At 34.5% G+C, this 19,605-nt stretch overlaps 1 protein-coding gene across 6 annotated transcripts in view; it reads right to left on the bottom strand.

Annotated features, from left to right (window-relative positions):
- The window catches only part of TTBK2 (tau tubulin kinase 2), an 83,057-nt gene that overhangs the window by 25,123 nt on the left and 38,329 nt on the right, over window positions 1-19,605 (bottom strand). For 3 of the 6 annotated variants that reach the window (XM_051791969.1, XM_051791971.1, XM_051791974.1), the window contains 6 exons: window positions 8,905-8,970; window positions 8,259-8,351; window positions 7,151-7,276; window positions 4,135-4,292; window positions 2,340-2,556; window positions 780-991 (listed from right to left, as the gene is read on the bottom strand). In XM_051791969.1, the coding sequence (XP_051647929.1) occupies window positions 780-991; window positions 2,340-2,556; window positions 4,135-4,292; window positions 7,151-7,276; window positions 8,259-8,351; window positions 8,905-8,970 (872 nt within the window). Of the gene's footprint in view, window positions 1-779; window positions 992-2,339; window positions 2,557-4,134; window positions 4,293-7,150; window positions 7,277-8,258; window positions 8,352-8,904; window positions 8,971-9,969; window positions 12,744-19,605 lie in introns of those variants that run through there. The other 3 variants (XM_051791973.1, XM_051791970.1, XM_051791972.1) reach the window with 3 other exon arrangements.

The raw sequence follows: 19,605 nt of genomic DNA, 5'->3' as shown, positions 1-19,605 counted from the left end.
AATGTTATTTATTATTTTGACTGATTCCTTACTTATGCTTTGCATAATTTGCTTCATCAAACAAATTCAGATTCTTAACTCCGCTATGAAGTATTTAGAAGGAATCACTGTCATCATCTCAGCTCGCTTCTACTGTCCCTACTCAGCCTCTACCTTTCAGTCTGATTTCACTGTGTCCTTCTCCCATTATTCTCTCTACATAGAGGTCAACTGATTGAATCTGTTTTCATACATCTGTCTCTTCTCTACCTTCAAATTCCATTTTAAGACCTCTGTCTTCTATCAAGATTTTTTATGTTGATGCAACACCTTTGAGTATAACTAAGCCTGCTGCATGGAGGAAAATTTCTAACTTTACTTATTAACTCCACTTTCTGCAAAACTTTCCTTCTCATGTCATATAACCTAATCTCATGTTACCTTTGTTGAGCACCTGATGTCATCATTCTTACCTAGGACGAGTTGTACTGACTGTAAAGAGTCTGTCACTGAAGAAAAAGTTAATAAACACCAGAGTTACACCACTTGGCCTTGAAACACAAAATTCAAAAGTGTGGAAGTTTGACTTTAGCTGTATCCTACCACTGATCTTTTTTTAAAGAGGCTGCCAAGTAGTGAAATCCATTAATTGAGCAATATTATGAAAATATTTTGCTGTAGCTTGCATAAGCATACTCAGCACCTCCATTTCTTGTCTTCACAGGGCAAAGGAAAGATAATAGTATCCTTACTATATATGCTTGAAAGATGTAAGCATAACAATAAAATAATTTCTTTACCAGGTCTCAAGAAACTTATCAGTGTCTGGCTTTGATTCCAACGTCATACGCTTCTCCAGTTCAAAGCTGTGAATTGAACGTAACTTTCGCACCAGTGGGACATCTCTGTCTAACTGGGTGGTCTCTGAGCGAACACGAATTGGAGAACCGAGGCTTGGCGCGTTAAGCATTCCATTCACTGGCCCATGGCTGTTTTCCTCCTCTGTGGCAGCCTGTGCAGACCATAAAGTAAAAATGTAAATCACTAGGAGTAGCAAAACAGAGGAAGACAAGGTACTGTATGATGAATATCATCCAAGCTTTTAGTATGTGAAAAGCCGAGTTGTATTTGGAACGGTCCTTAAGTTTACAACACACTTAATGTAGTTTAGATATGCTCTTCAGCACACACCTACAACAGACAAAATACTAGTAATATACTAGTTCTGGGTAGGTCTGAAAATGGCAGTCTCAAAACCCAAGTAATTACACTTAAATTGACTCTGATATTTCACACCCATCTCTGAAATTTTCTTTAATAATAGTCTGAAACCCAGCACTTGGTAGCATCTTTGGTCTGCTTTACAGTCAAGTGCTTTTATTACAGAGAAGTTAGCTTCCAAGCTATCTTTTTGATCCTCTGGAGCATGTAACACTGTTATAAACTAAATCTACTAGGTATTTCTGTGACTTCAAAATAGGTTTTAGTCCAACCGCATTCCACCTTGTATACTAACTGAGTATGATTTAGAGCTGGAAAATCATGATCATCCTTAGTTCCTACAGGTATAGTTAATAGAAATTGCCTTTGTTTAAACCCTTCTCCCCCTTCAGTAAAAAAACCCAAACAAATAAGTATATTTGAAAATAGGCACCATGCCTTGTTCTTTCCCACAGTGCATTTTTTTCTAGCAAACAAGAAGTGACAGCTTCAAAACTAGACATCTCTCCTAGATAAAGAACATTTCAGTACCAATACTTCACATTAGAAACATTTTTTTAATCAAGAAACAGGGCTATATTTGTTTGAGTATGAAAAACTATGACTGTGAGTAAGGGAGACAGTAACTAATTCTCAGAGACCACTTTTGAAAATAAAGTGGCGTTCTCTTCCAAAGATTAGCCCATGAACCTCTGGATCAGTAAAAAGGTATACTATCTTATAGAGACAAAACTACCAAGTTAGTTAAATGGATACTACCAACCACACTATTAATCTGCCAGTTGAAGAACATTAAACTCTTTTTAGTACATTTAGTATCTAGGTTCTGCACAAGCAAGATGCAGGAAATTTGCTTTGGTTTCATTCAGTGAGCAAGAATCAAGATTGTGTCTGAAGAACCCGAACATGAGTAAACTACAAAGCATCTCAAATGATCAGCAAGCTATTTATCAGAGAGACCTGATAAAGTGACACAAGGCCCAAAGGTCTGTCTGTTTGTTTCAGTATATAAAATGTGTTAGCTCTACCATAAATCTGGCTAATCAGTATCATTGCTGTATTATTAATTATATCTTATGTGCACTACGAGAACAGGAAACTGTTCAAAGATGTTCTTCACATTGCAGATTTGAAAGTACCTTACAGATCCCTAGTTTTATCTTGTTTCTGTTTGCATCCATTTCTTCCCAAACATCTTTTTCCTGAGGACGTTGATGGCCAGGGGATCCAGGTAGTTTCTCTGGTGAGACACCAACTGGAATACCATTCTCTCCATCACTGAGTTGTTCATCAGGAAATACTTCATCTGTATTTTCCCGCAGCAAATCTCCTGGGATAGGAGTGGCATTGGCAATTCTACAAAAGCAGTTTAAGAAAAAAATCAGAAAGGTAAAATTTTTGATACCCTCACATGTTTACAGAAATTATTTTCTATTTAAAAAGCAAACAAACAAAAATTACAAGGAGAAGTATGTTTATGTAGAAAACTAAATCTTGTAAATTATTTAATATAAAACCCCTTACATTCTGGCTTTCACAATTTATGTTTCTTTAATTTAGGCACATAACAAAAGATGTAAGTCAAAAAACCGATCACTTAAAAGGTGTTTTTTTGAAAGTTTTCGAAGCCACTTGAGAGAAAATTTGTTAGAGATCATGTCTGGGCTCAGCTTCACTCCTGACTCTTCTACACATATTCTTCTATTCAAAAAAATTAATGGCAACTTCCATCATACAGTTTCCTTTACCCAAAAATTTGACAGAGGAACAAAACATACTGTGTGAGGAAGAAAAATTACTGAGTGAACTAAATGTGGTTTTAATCACTATTCTTATCAAAGTGCTATTTTGCTCCAATTATTGATAATCAAAACATAAGCATAACACTAGCATGACATTATATTTTAATTAAAGTTCTGTAATCCCATTGACTTGAGGCTGAATAGGGCTAAGGTGTAGCTCAACATCTGAAACTGAAGTAATGTTAGTCCTAAAAAGTGAAGGCACACAAGATCAATTAAAAGTCATTCTTTTACAGTCGCCAAAACTGTTAATTGCAGCCAAGACTAACAATAACTAGTGTGATGCTTAGTGTGATAGTGGGACTGATCCATGTGCAAAATCCCTGTCAGCCTCAGCGGGTTCAACAGTGCACACCATACACCTGTGTAATGCTAACAGTTAATAGTATAAGCCAGTTGGTGTCTTGATGGATATTTACTTTAACAATTTTTTTTAAATTACTTTGAAATAGTGAGAATTTAATACATGAAATTCTGGCATTTTTCAGCCTCACTACACTGTCAAAACTCCCACCTTTGTGATTTTTATCTAAAAGTTGATCTATTTAAGGCCTAGAACAGGCCTAGTCTTCCTCCCCACCCATGAACACCTCTTATATTCTTCAATCCCCTGACTATAGGTATTATTAAACATCATATCTTATCCAACTTACTTTACTGCAGAATGTCTCAAATAACACATTAAATATTATTTTAAACACAATCAAAATCTATTTCCAAATTTCTTACAAAGATCCATTCATTTTTCAAAGTTATAAGGAAATGGTAGCTAGAATTTTATTCCAGAAAACAATGGGTTTATTTCCAGGCAGTTAAATTTCCAGGCAGTTAAACTCAGGACACATTATTTAGTTTCACAAAATATGATTTAGCAAAGGATGAATGAGCAAATTTATATGCAATTTCCTGGAGTATAATTTTTTTATTGTTATAATTTTAGGACTGCAGTGCTGATCTTTAAGTATAATATAAACTCGAACCCTAAAAAGGGAAATACTTCAAATGCTCCCAAACCTTCACTCCTCTATGTATTCAACATTCTGTAGAAAAATCCCCTAAATTATGGAGACAATTTCCTTTTGGTAGGAAGCCCCTCTGTGGTTATTTAAGCGACCACGATGTGCATACATACCCAATTGCAGCCGGTGTAAGACGAGTGTGTAACTGAGGTGTGGTTGAAGTTGTTGTTGTTGTCAGAGAGCCATCCGTTCCACTCTTCTCCCAGTCAAATGGGTCACTTTCAATAACTCCAAATGTCTTCATGCTGTTGTCAAACACAGACATGAGAAGCTGAAATGAAAAAAAAGTTAATGAGCTTCATTTTTGTCTAAGAGAACAAGTAATTAAGAAATATCCTCCTGTAATACTGACAACAATTTTTTTTTTAAAAAAACAGTTCTTTATGTTAACCACTTCTCATTTTTCAAGATTTCAAACTCACGATACACAAAAATTTATTTTATTTAAAAAAGAAGAAAAAAAAATCCACCCATATCTGTCTTTTTATCAGGTATGAGGCAATGATACACCATAGACTTCCACAAAAAGAGAAATACACACACACAGAAGCATGACTACATTGCTGCAGAATAGCATACAATGGCTCTCCAGCAGAGGAAGAGAAAAGAATATATTTGATAGCATCAAGAAACCAAGGAAATGAATGAGATGTAGGGAAGGATTTGCTAATTCATACATTTCTGTCATTAAGAACCATGGATCATTTACTTCATCTAATACTGACATTCATCCCACAAAAATGTCTAAGTTTTCCATCCTCATTTTACACTATGAGAAAGCATTTAGAAAAATTTGTGACCATGACAGGAAAATAAACTGCATCTACTTTCCTCTCTTCGTGAAAAAAACTGTCTCATTCTAGTCACTGATGGGAAGGCTGTGTCCATATCATTCTCTTACTCTAACATTTCTAAATTTATTTTTTTTCCTAAAAGCTAATACTCTAGCTTTCACCCTTTTTTCCAATCTAGGATGCTGAAAATTTTTCTACAGTATCCTTGGGCATACTCTTTAGCAACTTACTCTCAAGAATCTTCCGTGTGCCACTCGTCCCAGTCCGTTCTGTAACCCTACTGAATTGCAGAAAGCCATAGTTCACACTGTCCCTTAGGTACCCTGTTTTATTCTCCTCTTCTTGTAAAACTTACCCAGTATCTCTGAAGTAATTTTTAAGGTTATTCTCCTTTAAATGTTTTAATCAAATTCTGCTATAATTCAAACTCAAATGCTTAACCACGGGGAGGCTGAAGCAATGTGTGCGCTAATAACTGAATAAAATAAACATCTGACATTGCCAAACCACATATGGATTCTGGGCCTATGTCATCAACATTTTAGATGGTAAACTCTTCAAAGCAGGGATGTCAACCAGGGACACACATATGTTCTTGTTCAGTGCCTACCCATAAATACAAACAAGGAATGATACATATCGAAGGTAGGAACAGCACCTCTGCAAACACAAGTTAAGACACACTAGACTTTAAAAGACCATTCTCAGTGCTCTGTATAAAACCCTTCTCTGGTCTAAAGCACATGAGAAAGATTGTGTTGTAAGGCTCAGGATGCAGCTACGCAACTGCAAATGTTCCATGACCAACCACAGAACTGTAAATTACTGGGCTGTCTTAATCATGGAAAAACTCTGTCCTGGTATTGTGTTAATCTTGAGTGCATGTACTATGTTAGATATAAATAGAACACAGAAAAAGGTTTAGCAAAAATATGCCTGTGTATATGCTTTATAATTCAGGATACATAATGTAAATAAAATATATTTACCCAAGGTTTGTCCATACAACATCAAAATTCCTGCAATCAATAATTTTTACCATAGAAAAAAAAAATCTGATGCATCTTTATAACTAGGCACACAAAACATCAAAATCTTCTTCCTTGATTGTAAACTACAGGACAATTTCCATGGAAATTTGTAATAGAAAAGAATAAAAAACCCAAGGTATTTATTTTTCAGGATTGCTGAACATTTTCTGTATTTCTAATAAGGAGGGTTTTTTTACATTCAAGTTAGTGTACAAAGATTGTCTGGTTTGCATATGTGCAGAAAAACATACCAGTACATTCAGAGAAGTCCACTTGCTAACAGGAAATTAGCTATTCCTTGAGATTTTTAATTATTTAAATTCTAATATATCTTGATTTCTTTGTTAAACTTACCATGCAAAGCACAGGAATCATTCTTATCAAAGTTACAATTCCAGACTTAGTCAGAATTATTTATTTATTCAGTTGAACCAATTCAACTTGAACACCAACAGAAAATCATTCCCTCTGGTGTTGCTGAGTTAGTGAGTCGAACAAATGCACAGAGGCAGACAAATAGTACAAGTGGGAAGCTAACAGGAATGTGTGTTTCTGGGAGCCCGAGGGAAGGAACACAGGGACAACTTGTCGTGGTGTGCTATTAAATCAGTTCAACTTCTCCTACAGTTTGTGAGACTGAAAAGCCTCTCAAGTCTCTCCCTCCCTGCTTTTCCCCAGCATTCCTCTGATGCTTTCCACAAACTGGTATAGAAAAAAATTCTATCTTTATTTATTGTTCAATCATGGGTCAACACTGAGTGAGTAAGACATACATTCTTCAGCATATCCTGTTGGCACATACCAACTTATGGCCGAGTAGAGGCTGCTCATTTCAGCAGGCAATATTCTCAGACAAAGAAAAATTACTAGTTTTCTGGTGATCTCTGTAGGCAGTACTTTGGTATCAAAAACCCACCATGAGTGCATGTTGTGCTCTAACTGTAGGTGCTGAGTTCCAGACTTTGGAAAACTGCCAAAATGACTATCAGTGAGAGAACAATCTGCTCCATTTAACTTACAGAGCATCCACTAGATACCAGAGTATCCTAACAGAATACTGACTGAAAAGCATCTAGTCAATTGTTTTAGAAGCTTAATGGCCTTACATTTCCCAAATGGAAAAAAAAGACATACCTGAACCACAAAGTTTCTGTGGCAGTAGATGGTCATTAAAGTAACTTTGTGGTGGCACAAACCATAATAACTACCAAGATTACACAATGAAATCAAAGCAAATTGAAGATGAAACAGTATAAAATTCTCATATTTATAAAACAGAAAGATAAAACAGTACAAGTGTTTACCTGGTAATCAGGCTTTGTAAAGTAATCTAAATTAGAAATGTGATCCAGAAAGACGTTAAATTCTTGAGGAAGATGTTTCAACATAAGTCTGTGTTCGTACCTTTCTTTAATGGAGCCCACTTGCTCCTAGGAGTAAGTAACACAACAAACATTACCACATCTTCATTCTCTGCTACAACATATTTACATTCTATGTTACAGCCATTCAACACACTACTAACCAGAAAGACAGGTCAGTACATTACAATGAATGGTACTGAGAAAGGCCATTCTACATCAGACAGAAAGATAAGAGATTCTGTCATTGCTCCCAGTACACTTGCAAAATAATGTACAAACTTCAAATTCAATATGAAAAGTCATTTAATTTTCTGCTGTGTTTGTGTTGTGTCTGAATGCTAACTGATATCAAGGACTGTCATTAAACACTCCAACTTTTCCAGAATGTATGTTTTAAAGATTTAAATATTCTGTTGCATCATCTGAAGTTCAGTCATTTTTTGGTGTTTATCCGGTCATGTAACATGAGTAAATCAACCAAAAAAGAGTTACCACCTATATATCACATTGTCATCTACACAAACCACGTCAGAGAGTAACCAGGTTTCAGTATAATTTCAGAAGTAGTTGCAAGAAGTAATAACAGGCTAATTAGATGATGTTTCTTTGCATACCTCACCTAAGATATATGACTTAAACACTACTGCATATTGCCCAATTCACTTTTGTTCACCAGCAAATAAGAAAGGTCCATTTCACAAGTAATCAAAAGAGATAGGTGTGATAGGTGAAATAGGTGTGATAGGTGAAATAAAGTACTCAAGTGAAAACAGGAATAATGAAATAAGAGGCAATATACACTTACTTTTGCTATTTAAAACATTTTCAATCTACAGGTAAGCCTACTTCCTGCCTAGAACAGTTCATAAAATTTGAGTGCTTTTTACACCGTGACACCAGGGACAAGAACTAGCACTAGAAAACACTGGAAAACCTCATGGTAAAAATTAATGAACCAAGGAGTCTTAGCGGAATCTTTATCACAGCATTTCCCCGGAATCCAGAAGTATATTTCCCTCATGTTCTTTGGTTTCACCTCCAGGTTTACCTTATCTTTTATTTTTCTCCAAGGCAGTTGCCCAACCACAAATTCCACCAACATGTAGAATAGAGACCAAAGGTCATCATGCCGACCCATTTCCTGTGAAAAAGAAATATTATTCTACTGTATATTACAAATACCTAAGACAGGAGGGAAGACAAATTCTTTACTGCTCAAGAGTTGAAATATTATAAAATTTAATATAATCTACACTGCAAAACAAGTTTCATTAAGTCCAGCAACTATTTTAAGGAGAAACGTACAAGTAAATTTCCATAGAGAAACAACAAAAGTTGAAATGTGTTAAAATGACACTGCAAATGTCTACACTGGGAGAGCTGTTTATTCAGATTTATTTACTGTATGATGTTAAGACAACGTACTGGACATTATGTACTTCATAAAACAGTAACTTCACCTTTTTAGTTTATTAACTTACAATACAACTGAACACCAAAAGTAACTATTAAAACCATTATTTCTACACCAAGAACTTTTCTATCCTCGACTACTGTAAAGTATATCATCCTTTCACAAAATTTGTAATTTCTATTAATTTCTACATAATAAATGCATAGGAAATGAATAGTAACTTCATTACTGACTGATTTCAGCTGTATGAGATGGGTATGATACAGGCTGAGATACTCACTCTGTTTCTATGAGCGTTGATTGATGCATATCGTACCGTTCCTCGAAAACCAGCGACAGCTCGTGGCTGTCAAAGAATAAAAAAGAAAAGATTCTCATTGTCAGAAATAAACACTCTGACAACTTAACTTGGCATCTACAAAGTGAGTATGGAGCTACAACATATCTCATTTGAGACTTTTATTTCAGTTTACCGTATTTCTACAAGTTCTCAGCGGAAATACAAGTGACATTTGTCACAGTTTTTTAAAGTATGTGATAGTTTATAAACTATGATCTATTGACATCAGTATTTGTTCTCCACAGGCATCACGTCCTGTTTACCTCATTCCTCATCACAGTCATATGGCAGAAATATTCTTCTTTTTTCTCCAATGCTGAAACTATTTCTTAGTTCTAACGATAAGAAGTTTGAGGGTTTAAATTCTGACAGGATCTAAACCATAACTTCTTCCTCTTAGCTAAAATACACCAATATTATGTGGTATGACCATACAAGCAGTCATTTATTGAAATGTGCTAGCAATATTTTCACAAATTATTTTCTGAACTAGCAAACCAACCAATTTTTTGAGAAATTCCAAGAGCAGAGTAAGCCACATGTAAGTCTCAAAGCTATGGCTGAGCAATAAATAGCAAAGGCTGCACTACAGGCATCAATTTAAAATGTTTCTTTCTTTTCTAGTTTCTGAAAACAACCATTTCCTCCCTTACAGTCTAGATATCATACAATCATAAGTCAATTGGTGTTTTATAATCACAGAATACATTTTCCCATGTTTCTGTTCTTCAAATAAAACGTTACGGAAAGAATTATATAATTGAAAACAGTCATCATTAGTAGATATTTACAATTTAAAAAGAAAAAAAAATCAAACCATGGTGTTATTACTTTGCCTAAGGTAGATATCCAATCCATGCTACCTCCTTAATTAATCATTCTATGTAGACAGAACTGCCAGGACTGGTAAACTTGCTTTCTTTTATGCATTCTTATCTTCCCAATCAATACTTCTTTTTGTTTCTTCTAACAATGAACATAGAAAGCTTCAATTATCTATCTCACCTCTGACTTGTATTTAAAGAGGTATTGGTGATCTCTCTGCTTGCCCAAGACTCACGATAATTCTTCAGATTTTAAAAAACTTTGGCCAGTACACTGAAAAGTCTGGTTTTATATACACAAAAATATAACCACAATACACAAATTATTAAGATAAAACACTTCCATCTCTCCCTACCTATATATATATGTAGGTGTAATTCTTTCTTATCCACCAACAGACACTATACAGAAATACCATTTAAATAAATCAGGAGTTGTTATTGCTGTCAATAACTCTGCCAATCGAACCCAGCAGGATTATGCAGCAACATCTTTAATAAAGGATTCAACAGTCCATATAATCAACATCTGCTAGAGTAGTATGATGAGAGTTGAACCAGCGTTAGTTAAGAGAATACCTTCTAGGATGTTCTTAACATGAAGAGGTTCTCAGATGATATTCCATAAATCTTAGCATTCACATGTTATCATAAAGTTTAAATGGTGCTTGGAACACATGTCATGTTCAGGCAGGACAGACTCAATTGTCTGTCTGTCTTGTTACTGTCTTTAACCTTATATCATCTTATATCATATATTGAACATTATCCTGCATTGAAACAACATTGTAGTTGGAGAAATAAATTTTTCAAAAAAAGCATTTAAATCTCCTTCTTAGTAGTTGTGCAGGTTGGCAAACCATGCAAGTAAGAATGATATAGTATCACTGCCAAGACAATCAAAATACACATAAATTTACAAAAAGATGCAGTTTAATGAATAGCACTTCTCCAAAAGGGCACTGAGAGCTTAACTTTAAAACAGTTGAAAATACAAATTACATAGATCTCAAGAGCATATAGTTTCAGAAGATGAAATCAAATGCTTACTATCTTCAGTCTCTGGTATGAATTTTAAAAAGGAATGACTATATTCAGTTTTACTAAGTTAAATATTTCCATTCTTCTGAAAATAATGAAAAATATGAAAATTAGGATGAAATGAGGCTTTTATTCTAGCATAACAACTTCAATTCCTACTTGATAACTAGGACAAAAATGCTTCAGTTGCTGGACAAAGCAATAAAAAAAAGACTAAGAAATGTCATATGAAAACTAAATTATCCCATTCAGTTTACAAAACCTAACAATCTGACTTATTTCAGTTCTGTCCTGGGGGAGAAAAGTCCATATGAGGAATTTCATTATGTACCTATTCAAATGCCTTTGAATGTTAAAGTCACTGCCATCTCTACTAGTCCTAAGATGATTTCAATTATCTGAGAATCACCTGGATGGGAAAGGGTAAAAAAAAAAAAAGAAGAAAAAAAAAGCATGAATAGTGCTTCTATCTATGAGCTTATCATGAAGCGAATTCTGAATTATTTACTTGAGGATATCTAAATCATTTTACTCCCTCTTGCCTTAAAGTATAGTTTCTATGAATCTGACTTAAAAGCATATGTAAGTCTGTTATATTTTAAGACACAATAAAATTAGTAACGCATATGGTCACCATTTAATAGTGGTATTACAATGTCCCACAACAAGAATAAAATAACTCTATCATGTCACTATCAAAGTGAATGATGGTTCTGTAGGTTAAATCAAGTTTGACTAATTCAGAATAGAACGTACAGACTTCTGAGCATTTGCTCTTTCAGAACTCTTCGTGCATCTCACAGCATCTCATGAAGCAAAAGAGAAATACTATAGGCGAGAACAGCAACTTCATGGATGATTCACTGCATTTTTTTCAAATAAAAATTCTCCTCTGCTATTACTGATCATCTTATTTTGTTTCAGGACATCTCCAAAACATACTTTGCAAAGCTTCAACAAACTTGTACCTTGCTTGGGTCAGTTTACATTAAAAAAAGTTTTTCTAATATAATTAACTCAGGCAGTGATCTGAAAGTCAGGATTGTCTCGGTTTTGATTACTGTCATTAAACTCTTCGAATTTTGGTTAAAATAAATTATTTTGAAGATACATGCACATGAAGCAGATTTGATGACCATGGTGAATTTTTCTACTCATAAAGGTACTTCTAAATGTAACATCAGATTTCTTTGCAGGTGGCCCTGCCCTGGAAACTCTTGACAATGTCTCAGATAAACTAGATGCAGGAAAATAGGAGTTCCTAGAAAAGTGAACTATTTCCTCTAAGCACACAAGTTTGCAGATTCCTGGGAGACACTATGCTTACAAACCTGTCTGCAAATGTGGCTTCTTTGGAGGGGTGTGGTGGAAGCAAATCACTCTCCTTAGTTCAGTGTCTCCAGATAAATGCTCTGGGTTTATTGTTCTGGACAACATTGGAAACATTACACAGAGCAAAAATTTAACTTATTGCATTCATGCAAAATAGACAATAAACATGAAAAAATAAACCAATACTGATTCTTTACATTATATCTCACACACACTATGGTTCTCCCTATCAATCAGGCAATGACTGAGTATTCTTTAGTACCTCTAGGTTTTGCACTGAGAAGCCAGCAGTGCTGCCTCTAAAGTCGAGTTCAAAAGCACATGGGGGGGTGAGTAGAGAAGTAGCCACCTATGTTACCCCTATTTTCCTTTGTTAAAGGCAGAAGAATCCTCCTTTTTTATCTTTCCTCTTTAAAAAGTCCATTTCCTAGTTCTTATGCCCACCAGGAATATATTTCCATGATTGGAACTACGCACAGTTCTGATTTTTTCAAACATTTTTTCATACCAAATAGCTTCATCAACTCACATTCCAACCCCACCTTTCTGGGGGATACAGGCTTTGCAATCTACTGTAATGCCCAGCATGCTTTAGCACCAGTTAAAAATAGATGAAAAATTCAGGGATCTTCTTGGTAAGGAAAGATGAAGCAGTTGAAATACGATTGCCATAAAAATGTATTATACATCTTAATTAGTTTTCACTACATATACAGTTCTTCAAACCCACACAGTCAGCTCTATCTTAAAATCCACATCAGACACTAATAATTGAGTACTCGCACTTATAAGTCTTTATCAACCCATTTCCTATAGTTATTGGTATAACACGTTACTTAGACTCCGATCTACCTAAAGAAATGTGATTTCCAAAAACTGATTGCAGCTGTGTGATCCTATGCTACCAGAAGCTGGGTAACAATCTGAGTTAACATCTAAACAGTGCAATTAAATTTTGCTATTGTGAGTTCTAACAGACGTGTTGACAAATGAAAATCAACTCCTACTACATGTGCTATAAAGAGCATCACCATTTCTAAGACAGCAGTATTTGATACACAAGCCAAGCTCCTGAGCTACTCAGTTTTCAATCTGGAGTATTTACTCAGGCAATGTGATGCACTAAGCTGAAAATGACGATCGTTCCAAAGCTGATTCATGAGCAAACAAAAAGTCTGGTGGGCTGGAGATGGTAACAACCTACTAAGTATCTGTCTCGAACTTGCTGCAGTGAAAAAACACACAGGATAAAGCTGCCATGTCTATTTTTGTTTTGCCCCATGCAGTCTTTCTTCTTCCTCTTATACCATGAGCTGAAGCAGAGATTACTGTAGGAGGAAGACTCTACATAAACCAGCTATGCCCTGGCAGAGAATTTCCCCAGAGGGCAGAATATTGTTTTATTTATCTCTGTAACTCAAAATTTTACCATTGTTCTGCACTATGGGAAGTTCTGTGCTCTTAGCAGAGTTCTGATAGGAGAACCAATACCTTAATTTTTAATTATTTTGTACGTCTTATTAAGTATTTATAATGATAACGATTACACCATATATTAAAGAGCTGCATAAATCCAGAGGTAGACTATTTCAAGTAGTAGACTTATTTCAACTATGAATGGAAAGCAAAACATCTCAAGCAAGCTAATGTACATAAACATACCCTCTTTCCAATTCTCCATCCCACAGGGGCAGAAGAGGGGTGAGGGAAATTAGCAAGAGGCTGAGGTTAAACTACAACAATAAAATAACAAATTTGCCTTCTTAAACTATACAAAATAATTTTTCATAACTTAGCAGAGAATTTAGCTCACAGCTCAGAAAGAACTGGAAACTAAAGTTTCCAGTTCAATTTTGGTTTGTTTCTATTTTCATCACAAATCTTACTGGACCAAACCATCTGTCTTTCCACCACAATAGCTTTTAATTTCAGACAAATAGCACAGCTCTCAAAGACTTCCAGTTCCTGCAAGTTTAATGAAAATTGGTGATTAAAGACAGAACTCAAATTAGTAAATTGACACAGAGACAGACAGCTAAAATTCAATTAAAATGGTTCACATCCATCTTAAGAGACACCACTGAGTTGGTCAACCAGCATTAATTTTAGATGGCAAGTAAGTACATGCCTAGTCCCAAAAGTGCAACCATGTATTGATCAGGGAAGGAGGGCGTAGTATGATGCTGCAAATACTAAGAAATTTGGAGGGCATAAGGGAAGCACAAAATAATAAGTTTCACCATTCATAGAATAATTTTTTTCAAAAATAAGATCGAATCTCAGCAGAAAAATGATTTCTCTTTTTTTTTTTTGTTTGGTTTTGTTTTGTTTTTTTTTAAGGCTGTTACAGCCTATTCCCCTGAGCATCTATTAGTTCTACAGAAAATAAAGGAACTGCTGAATCAGAATACAGAACAGCTATACAGGACATTTCAGACTGCTTAAATTAAATTTCTAAGTTAAATTGTTTAATGATTGTTTCGAAACAATATCAGTGTTCTGCACACTACAGGAAAGTAGAAAAAACCCCCAATAGACCCTAACAATTACAAAGTATTTTATTATAATCATTTTTCATATCTCAACTATTTCTCAACTGTTCCTTCAGGTGGGACATTAATATTGTGTATTATATTTTATTTTTTACCCCAAACGCCAGGTCACAAGGAATCTTACTCTCAAATAACCACACATGATTTTCTAAAGTTTTTTATTTCACTGTTGCAAGATTATTCAATTGACATGTTACAAAACAACGTCAGACCTCATGAAATTCATATATCCATTCTACTTTTGTCACCAAGTCAATTGATAATGCTCTTTTTCAATTTTTTGCATTAACTCACTGTCTGTCTTTTTGACCTTGTACTATCACACACTAGACACCAGCTGTCTGTGTGTCAGTAATACAACCAAACTTGCAAGGATCATGTTCAGTGGATGCTGAAAATGCTACATATATACTCTATAAGATTGTGCCTTAAGTAATATCCCTCTGTGTCCTTGAAGGAGGTTATGGCAGACAATAATTAGTGTTACACTGGTAGGTATAACACAGATATATCATTACAGCTGCATAGATCTGTCACTGGTACCTGCATCATAGCAATGCATTACTTCAAAAACTTGGGAAACCTAACAGTTTAATAGTTATTGTAATCTATTAAAAATAATGTCTGCACAAATCTCTCCAAACTAACTCCCTTTTCTTCCCTATAAAATTATCACTAATTCAGAAATGGAACCTCAAATGACTAATGTCATCATTCTTTCAACTCATGCAAATTACTTATATACCAATTAAACAAAGGGCTCTTGACTTAGTCTCTTCAGTAAATAACCAACATTGGTATTTAAGCAAAAAAAATAAGTAGGTTCCAGTCTTTGATGACTTAGAGGACATAAGAGAAAAAAATTAAAGGAGCATTTATAGCCTTTTGAAAAAAGACCTTATATGTTTACATCGTGCACTGAATGACTGTGATATTATACAGTAACTTCTTTTCTATAAAACTGAAAGTTTTAAAGACAATATACTGCTGTAATATGTCATCTTAGACTCTTCAGCGGAACTTCATTTACTGAAACAAGCTTTTTTTTCAAGTAGTCCACTTTTTAAAAAGCTATTAACTATCAAATGCTTAGTTCAGAATTTAGAATGGAATTTTGCAAACCTCACCTATTTCCAGAAGTATATATAATGTAGTCTGACTGATGCAAATTCAGTGAAGAAAAACTGAAAATATAGTTCTAAAAATATAGTTCTAAAAATGATCTTTAGATCATTTCTTTAGCAAAATGTACAAAATTTAATTTAATAAACATGGAAAGTCAGAAGTGGGCTATCATAGGAAGGGATAGTCAGGTTTCCAAAAAATTACTCCCGTCCCCTCTTCCAACACTACTTTTTAATCATTATTTATTAATAAAAATATTTATTTTACAAACAAAGAACATACAGTAAATAGTTTTCAACTCTAATTTCAGGAGCTTACTGCATTCTAATTTGGCTGAATTATATCACATACGTGCCCATTGCTCCTTCTTTTACATTTATTTGTGCCATAATAGCTGAACTGATTTTGCTAATTGCAAAACACACAATCAGTGCAACAACATTATTCAAATAAATTAAGATTTACACACTAACATTTTTAAATATTCCTTTGCTTATGAATTCTTGTTCATTCTATGTCTTTCTGCTTATTTACAGCAAGTTCAGTACAAATCTATTACTTATTTACAGTCCCAGCTCTTGAATTCTTGCACAAAGTGCTGAAGAGAAGCAAAGAGAGATGGTCAATCAATTAAACTTAATAAGAGGTCTCATTTCAATCCGAATTTTAATCTGAATGCAATGTTCAGTAACTATTCTTGAACAACTTCCAGTATACAGATTCTTATTCATAATAAATTCATGCAGTCAAGGTATCATTCAATAGTTACTAACACAAATCCTGGCACTGAGGCAAACAAAGAAAACTGCACTGGTTTTAGTCAATACTATCTGTGGACCACTTCTGAGTCTTTTTTTTCTTAAAGTTATATCAATGTTTGCTATAAAAGCACTTACTTGAAAAGAAGATTGAGAAGCATATATAAGCAATCCATCTTTAAACAGTCTGTGAATCCAAATTGTCTTCAGAGAGGACAAAAGATTTGCAGTGATAGTTTTGCTTACAGCAGTGTAGCTTCACTATTGCTCCTCCACTTCTTAAAATCCCACTATCCCACCTTTTTTCCCATCATAAAAAGCATTTAATGGATATAGCTTCCACTCTTTCAGTACCATAAAAACAATGTTCTCTTCCAAACACAGAAATAAACAATCTGCAATTCTTCTGCCAAGATGACAGGAGGTAAGGCAGAATAAGATGGAGGTGTTCTCTAGTCTTGCTCAGCAATCAAGATAATCAAGAATATTATTAAAAAGAAACATCATGCAAATCAAATGTATAACCATTCCCAAATTTTCACAAGTAAAAAACAAAATGAAAATATGAATATACGAGGAAATTATACTTTCTCTCCCTGTACTTAACTGAAGAACAAAAGACTTCCAAAGCTTTCAAAATAGATACAATGCTCTGCTTTGTTATCTACCAACACATTTCTGTGTAGCATTCTGTGCAGGGTTGGGTTTTCTGGGGGGGGTTGTTTTCATTTTTTTTTTATGGGTTCTTGTTTGTTTGGGGCTTTGTGTTTGTTTTGGGGTTTTTTTAAGAATTCAGCTTCTTAAAGTACATTTCTAGGATACCACCTGTCACCCTAAAGTGAAATTTGAAGATAAAATTTGCTGGAAATCCTCAGAACCTGAGGGCAGTGAAGAAAGGCAAAGACCACTTAGCTGATTTTGTACATAAACACCTGAATAGAATAATATGTTCATTGTTTGATCTGAACAGATTTGTAACTGCTTCCCTAGACAATAAAAAGACCTAAACATTTGCATTCACAATTGCTTTCACTGCATTTTTCTAACAGTCAGACTGTACAGCAGCTGGTGTATCTTCTGCTTTAGTAGAAGTCAGAGACAATTTTTGTTACTGACAGGTCACCAGTAAAGAGCATGAGTAATGCCTTAGAAAATTTAGGTTGATATGCTATCATCTTTGGATTGGAATACTTTTGTCAGTGTTCAGAGAGTAAGTTTTGTGACTGCTTTAATACCAAACATATCAGAAAAAAAAAGTACTACATTTTCTAGCTGTTCTCGAAGCAGGAATTCCCAGTTTGGTAATGTTTAAGATTTCAAATTTCCAGGCTAAAAAAAATAACAAACTATAGAGTTAGATGTAAAATACTGTAAACTTCCTTAATGTATGTTAAAAAGAATGCAATTTTTATTTTTTTACTTATTTGCAAATAAATACAGAAAAATTTAGACACTTGAAATTAAGGTCATGCTAAAAAAAACCCTATGATGGTGAGAACTCTGATGAAGCTCTTTGTTTTGTTTAAATAACAACTCAAGGATGACCTAAAATCTAGTCACTGGGAAGGACAGGAGAAAGGTGGGGAGATGAGGAGTGCAGTTATAGGCTAACTCTCCCTTTGACCTAAAAAACTTTATTTATCAAAAATACAACAGTTCCATACACAAAAGAGTCTCCTCAGAACACATTTCAACCCACTAATCAGGATACTCTCAAGAGGAAGCCCACCTTTCAAACTAAGTACCAAATCGAACAAAAAGGAGCTTTCTCCTTCAATTACCTCTGGTGAGTCCAAATCATCTGACAAAGGGGATTGGCTGTTGATCTGAACAATTCTCTAGCCTGCCAGTCAGTGAAACATGTATACTGAGTAGAAAAACACTGATGTTTGAGAGAAAAAGGTTTAATCTAAACATCACCTACTCGTGGATAGGTTTTTAATTGGTACTCCCTAGCTTTGTCACATCAGCTTGCATATGTTACAGTATCTTCTTTGTAAAACAAATACAATGTAGTTATTTAGAATTTGCAATCCACACAAATAAAAGACCACAAAACTCAGGCCTGTGATAATACATGACATTTGAATTTGTAGATTTTTAAAGAATTATGACCTAAAATTATTTTTCAAAGGTTAATCTCTCTAACAGCAAAGACCATAGGCTTCTTTTTTTCTTTTATTTTGCTTTCTTTATATTAAATTTAATAGTACCTCAAAGAACAGCTGTGGCTAATGTTCACTTTAAAAGAAGAGTGATGACAACTGCTATCTGCAGTACTGATGATGTTAAGAATGCAAATGTCCTTCAGATTTTGTCCCTCAAGGTTTTCTATTTCTGTACCACAGCTGACACCTTCACTTTCCATTTTCACCATGTAAATAGAGACACAGAAATTGAAGGCTGTATGAAGTTAGGTTTACATCCAAAAAGAATCATTTATTCTTTGTCTCAAGAAAAAAAAAACAAACAGATGCTAGTACTATTTACTTTAGCTATCTCTAAGACAATGGCAAACAAAATGGTAGGTACTGCACTCTCGAAAAGCAATAAACAGCAGACTATAAATCTCATAAATATACTAAATTTGCATCCTGCTAAATGTATTTGCTTGATGATTAGAGTCTCCCCACAATTAAATTCTAATTACCCTGTTTTGGAGTAATTCATTCTTATCCACACTATTAATTCAATTGTTGGTTTCCTCTCTCCAACAATGTATTTTCTTGTCCAAGTTTCATCCTTCTTTCTTTCAAAAGCCTACATCATCCCCAGAAGTTTTTATTCTCCTTCCCACACTAAATTTTCTCTCTTCCAATCTTCTCCCTCACCAGACAAGGCTCCTCCCACCCATCAGTGTTCCCTTATCAACTTCCACTCTCGTTTAATTCTACATCTACCCCAAATACCTGTATCCTAATAATGTCCCTAACATGTAAAATTTAGTTTCAGAAGCCTATACACACACATACTTTTATCCAATTTTCCATATTCCTTATCCCATTCCCA

Source organism: Manacus candei, unplaced genomic scaffold, assembly GCF_025592945.1.
Source record: "Manacus candei isolate 608988 ecotype Guabito, Panama unplaced genomic scaffold, ASM2559294v1 h1tg000033l, whole genome shotgun sequence".
Classification (NCBI taxonomy): Eukaryota; Metazoa; Chordata; class Aves; order Passeriformes; family Pipridae; genus Manacus; species Manacus candei.
This window is presented reverse-complemented; position numbering and strand designations above follow the sequence as displayed.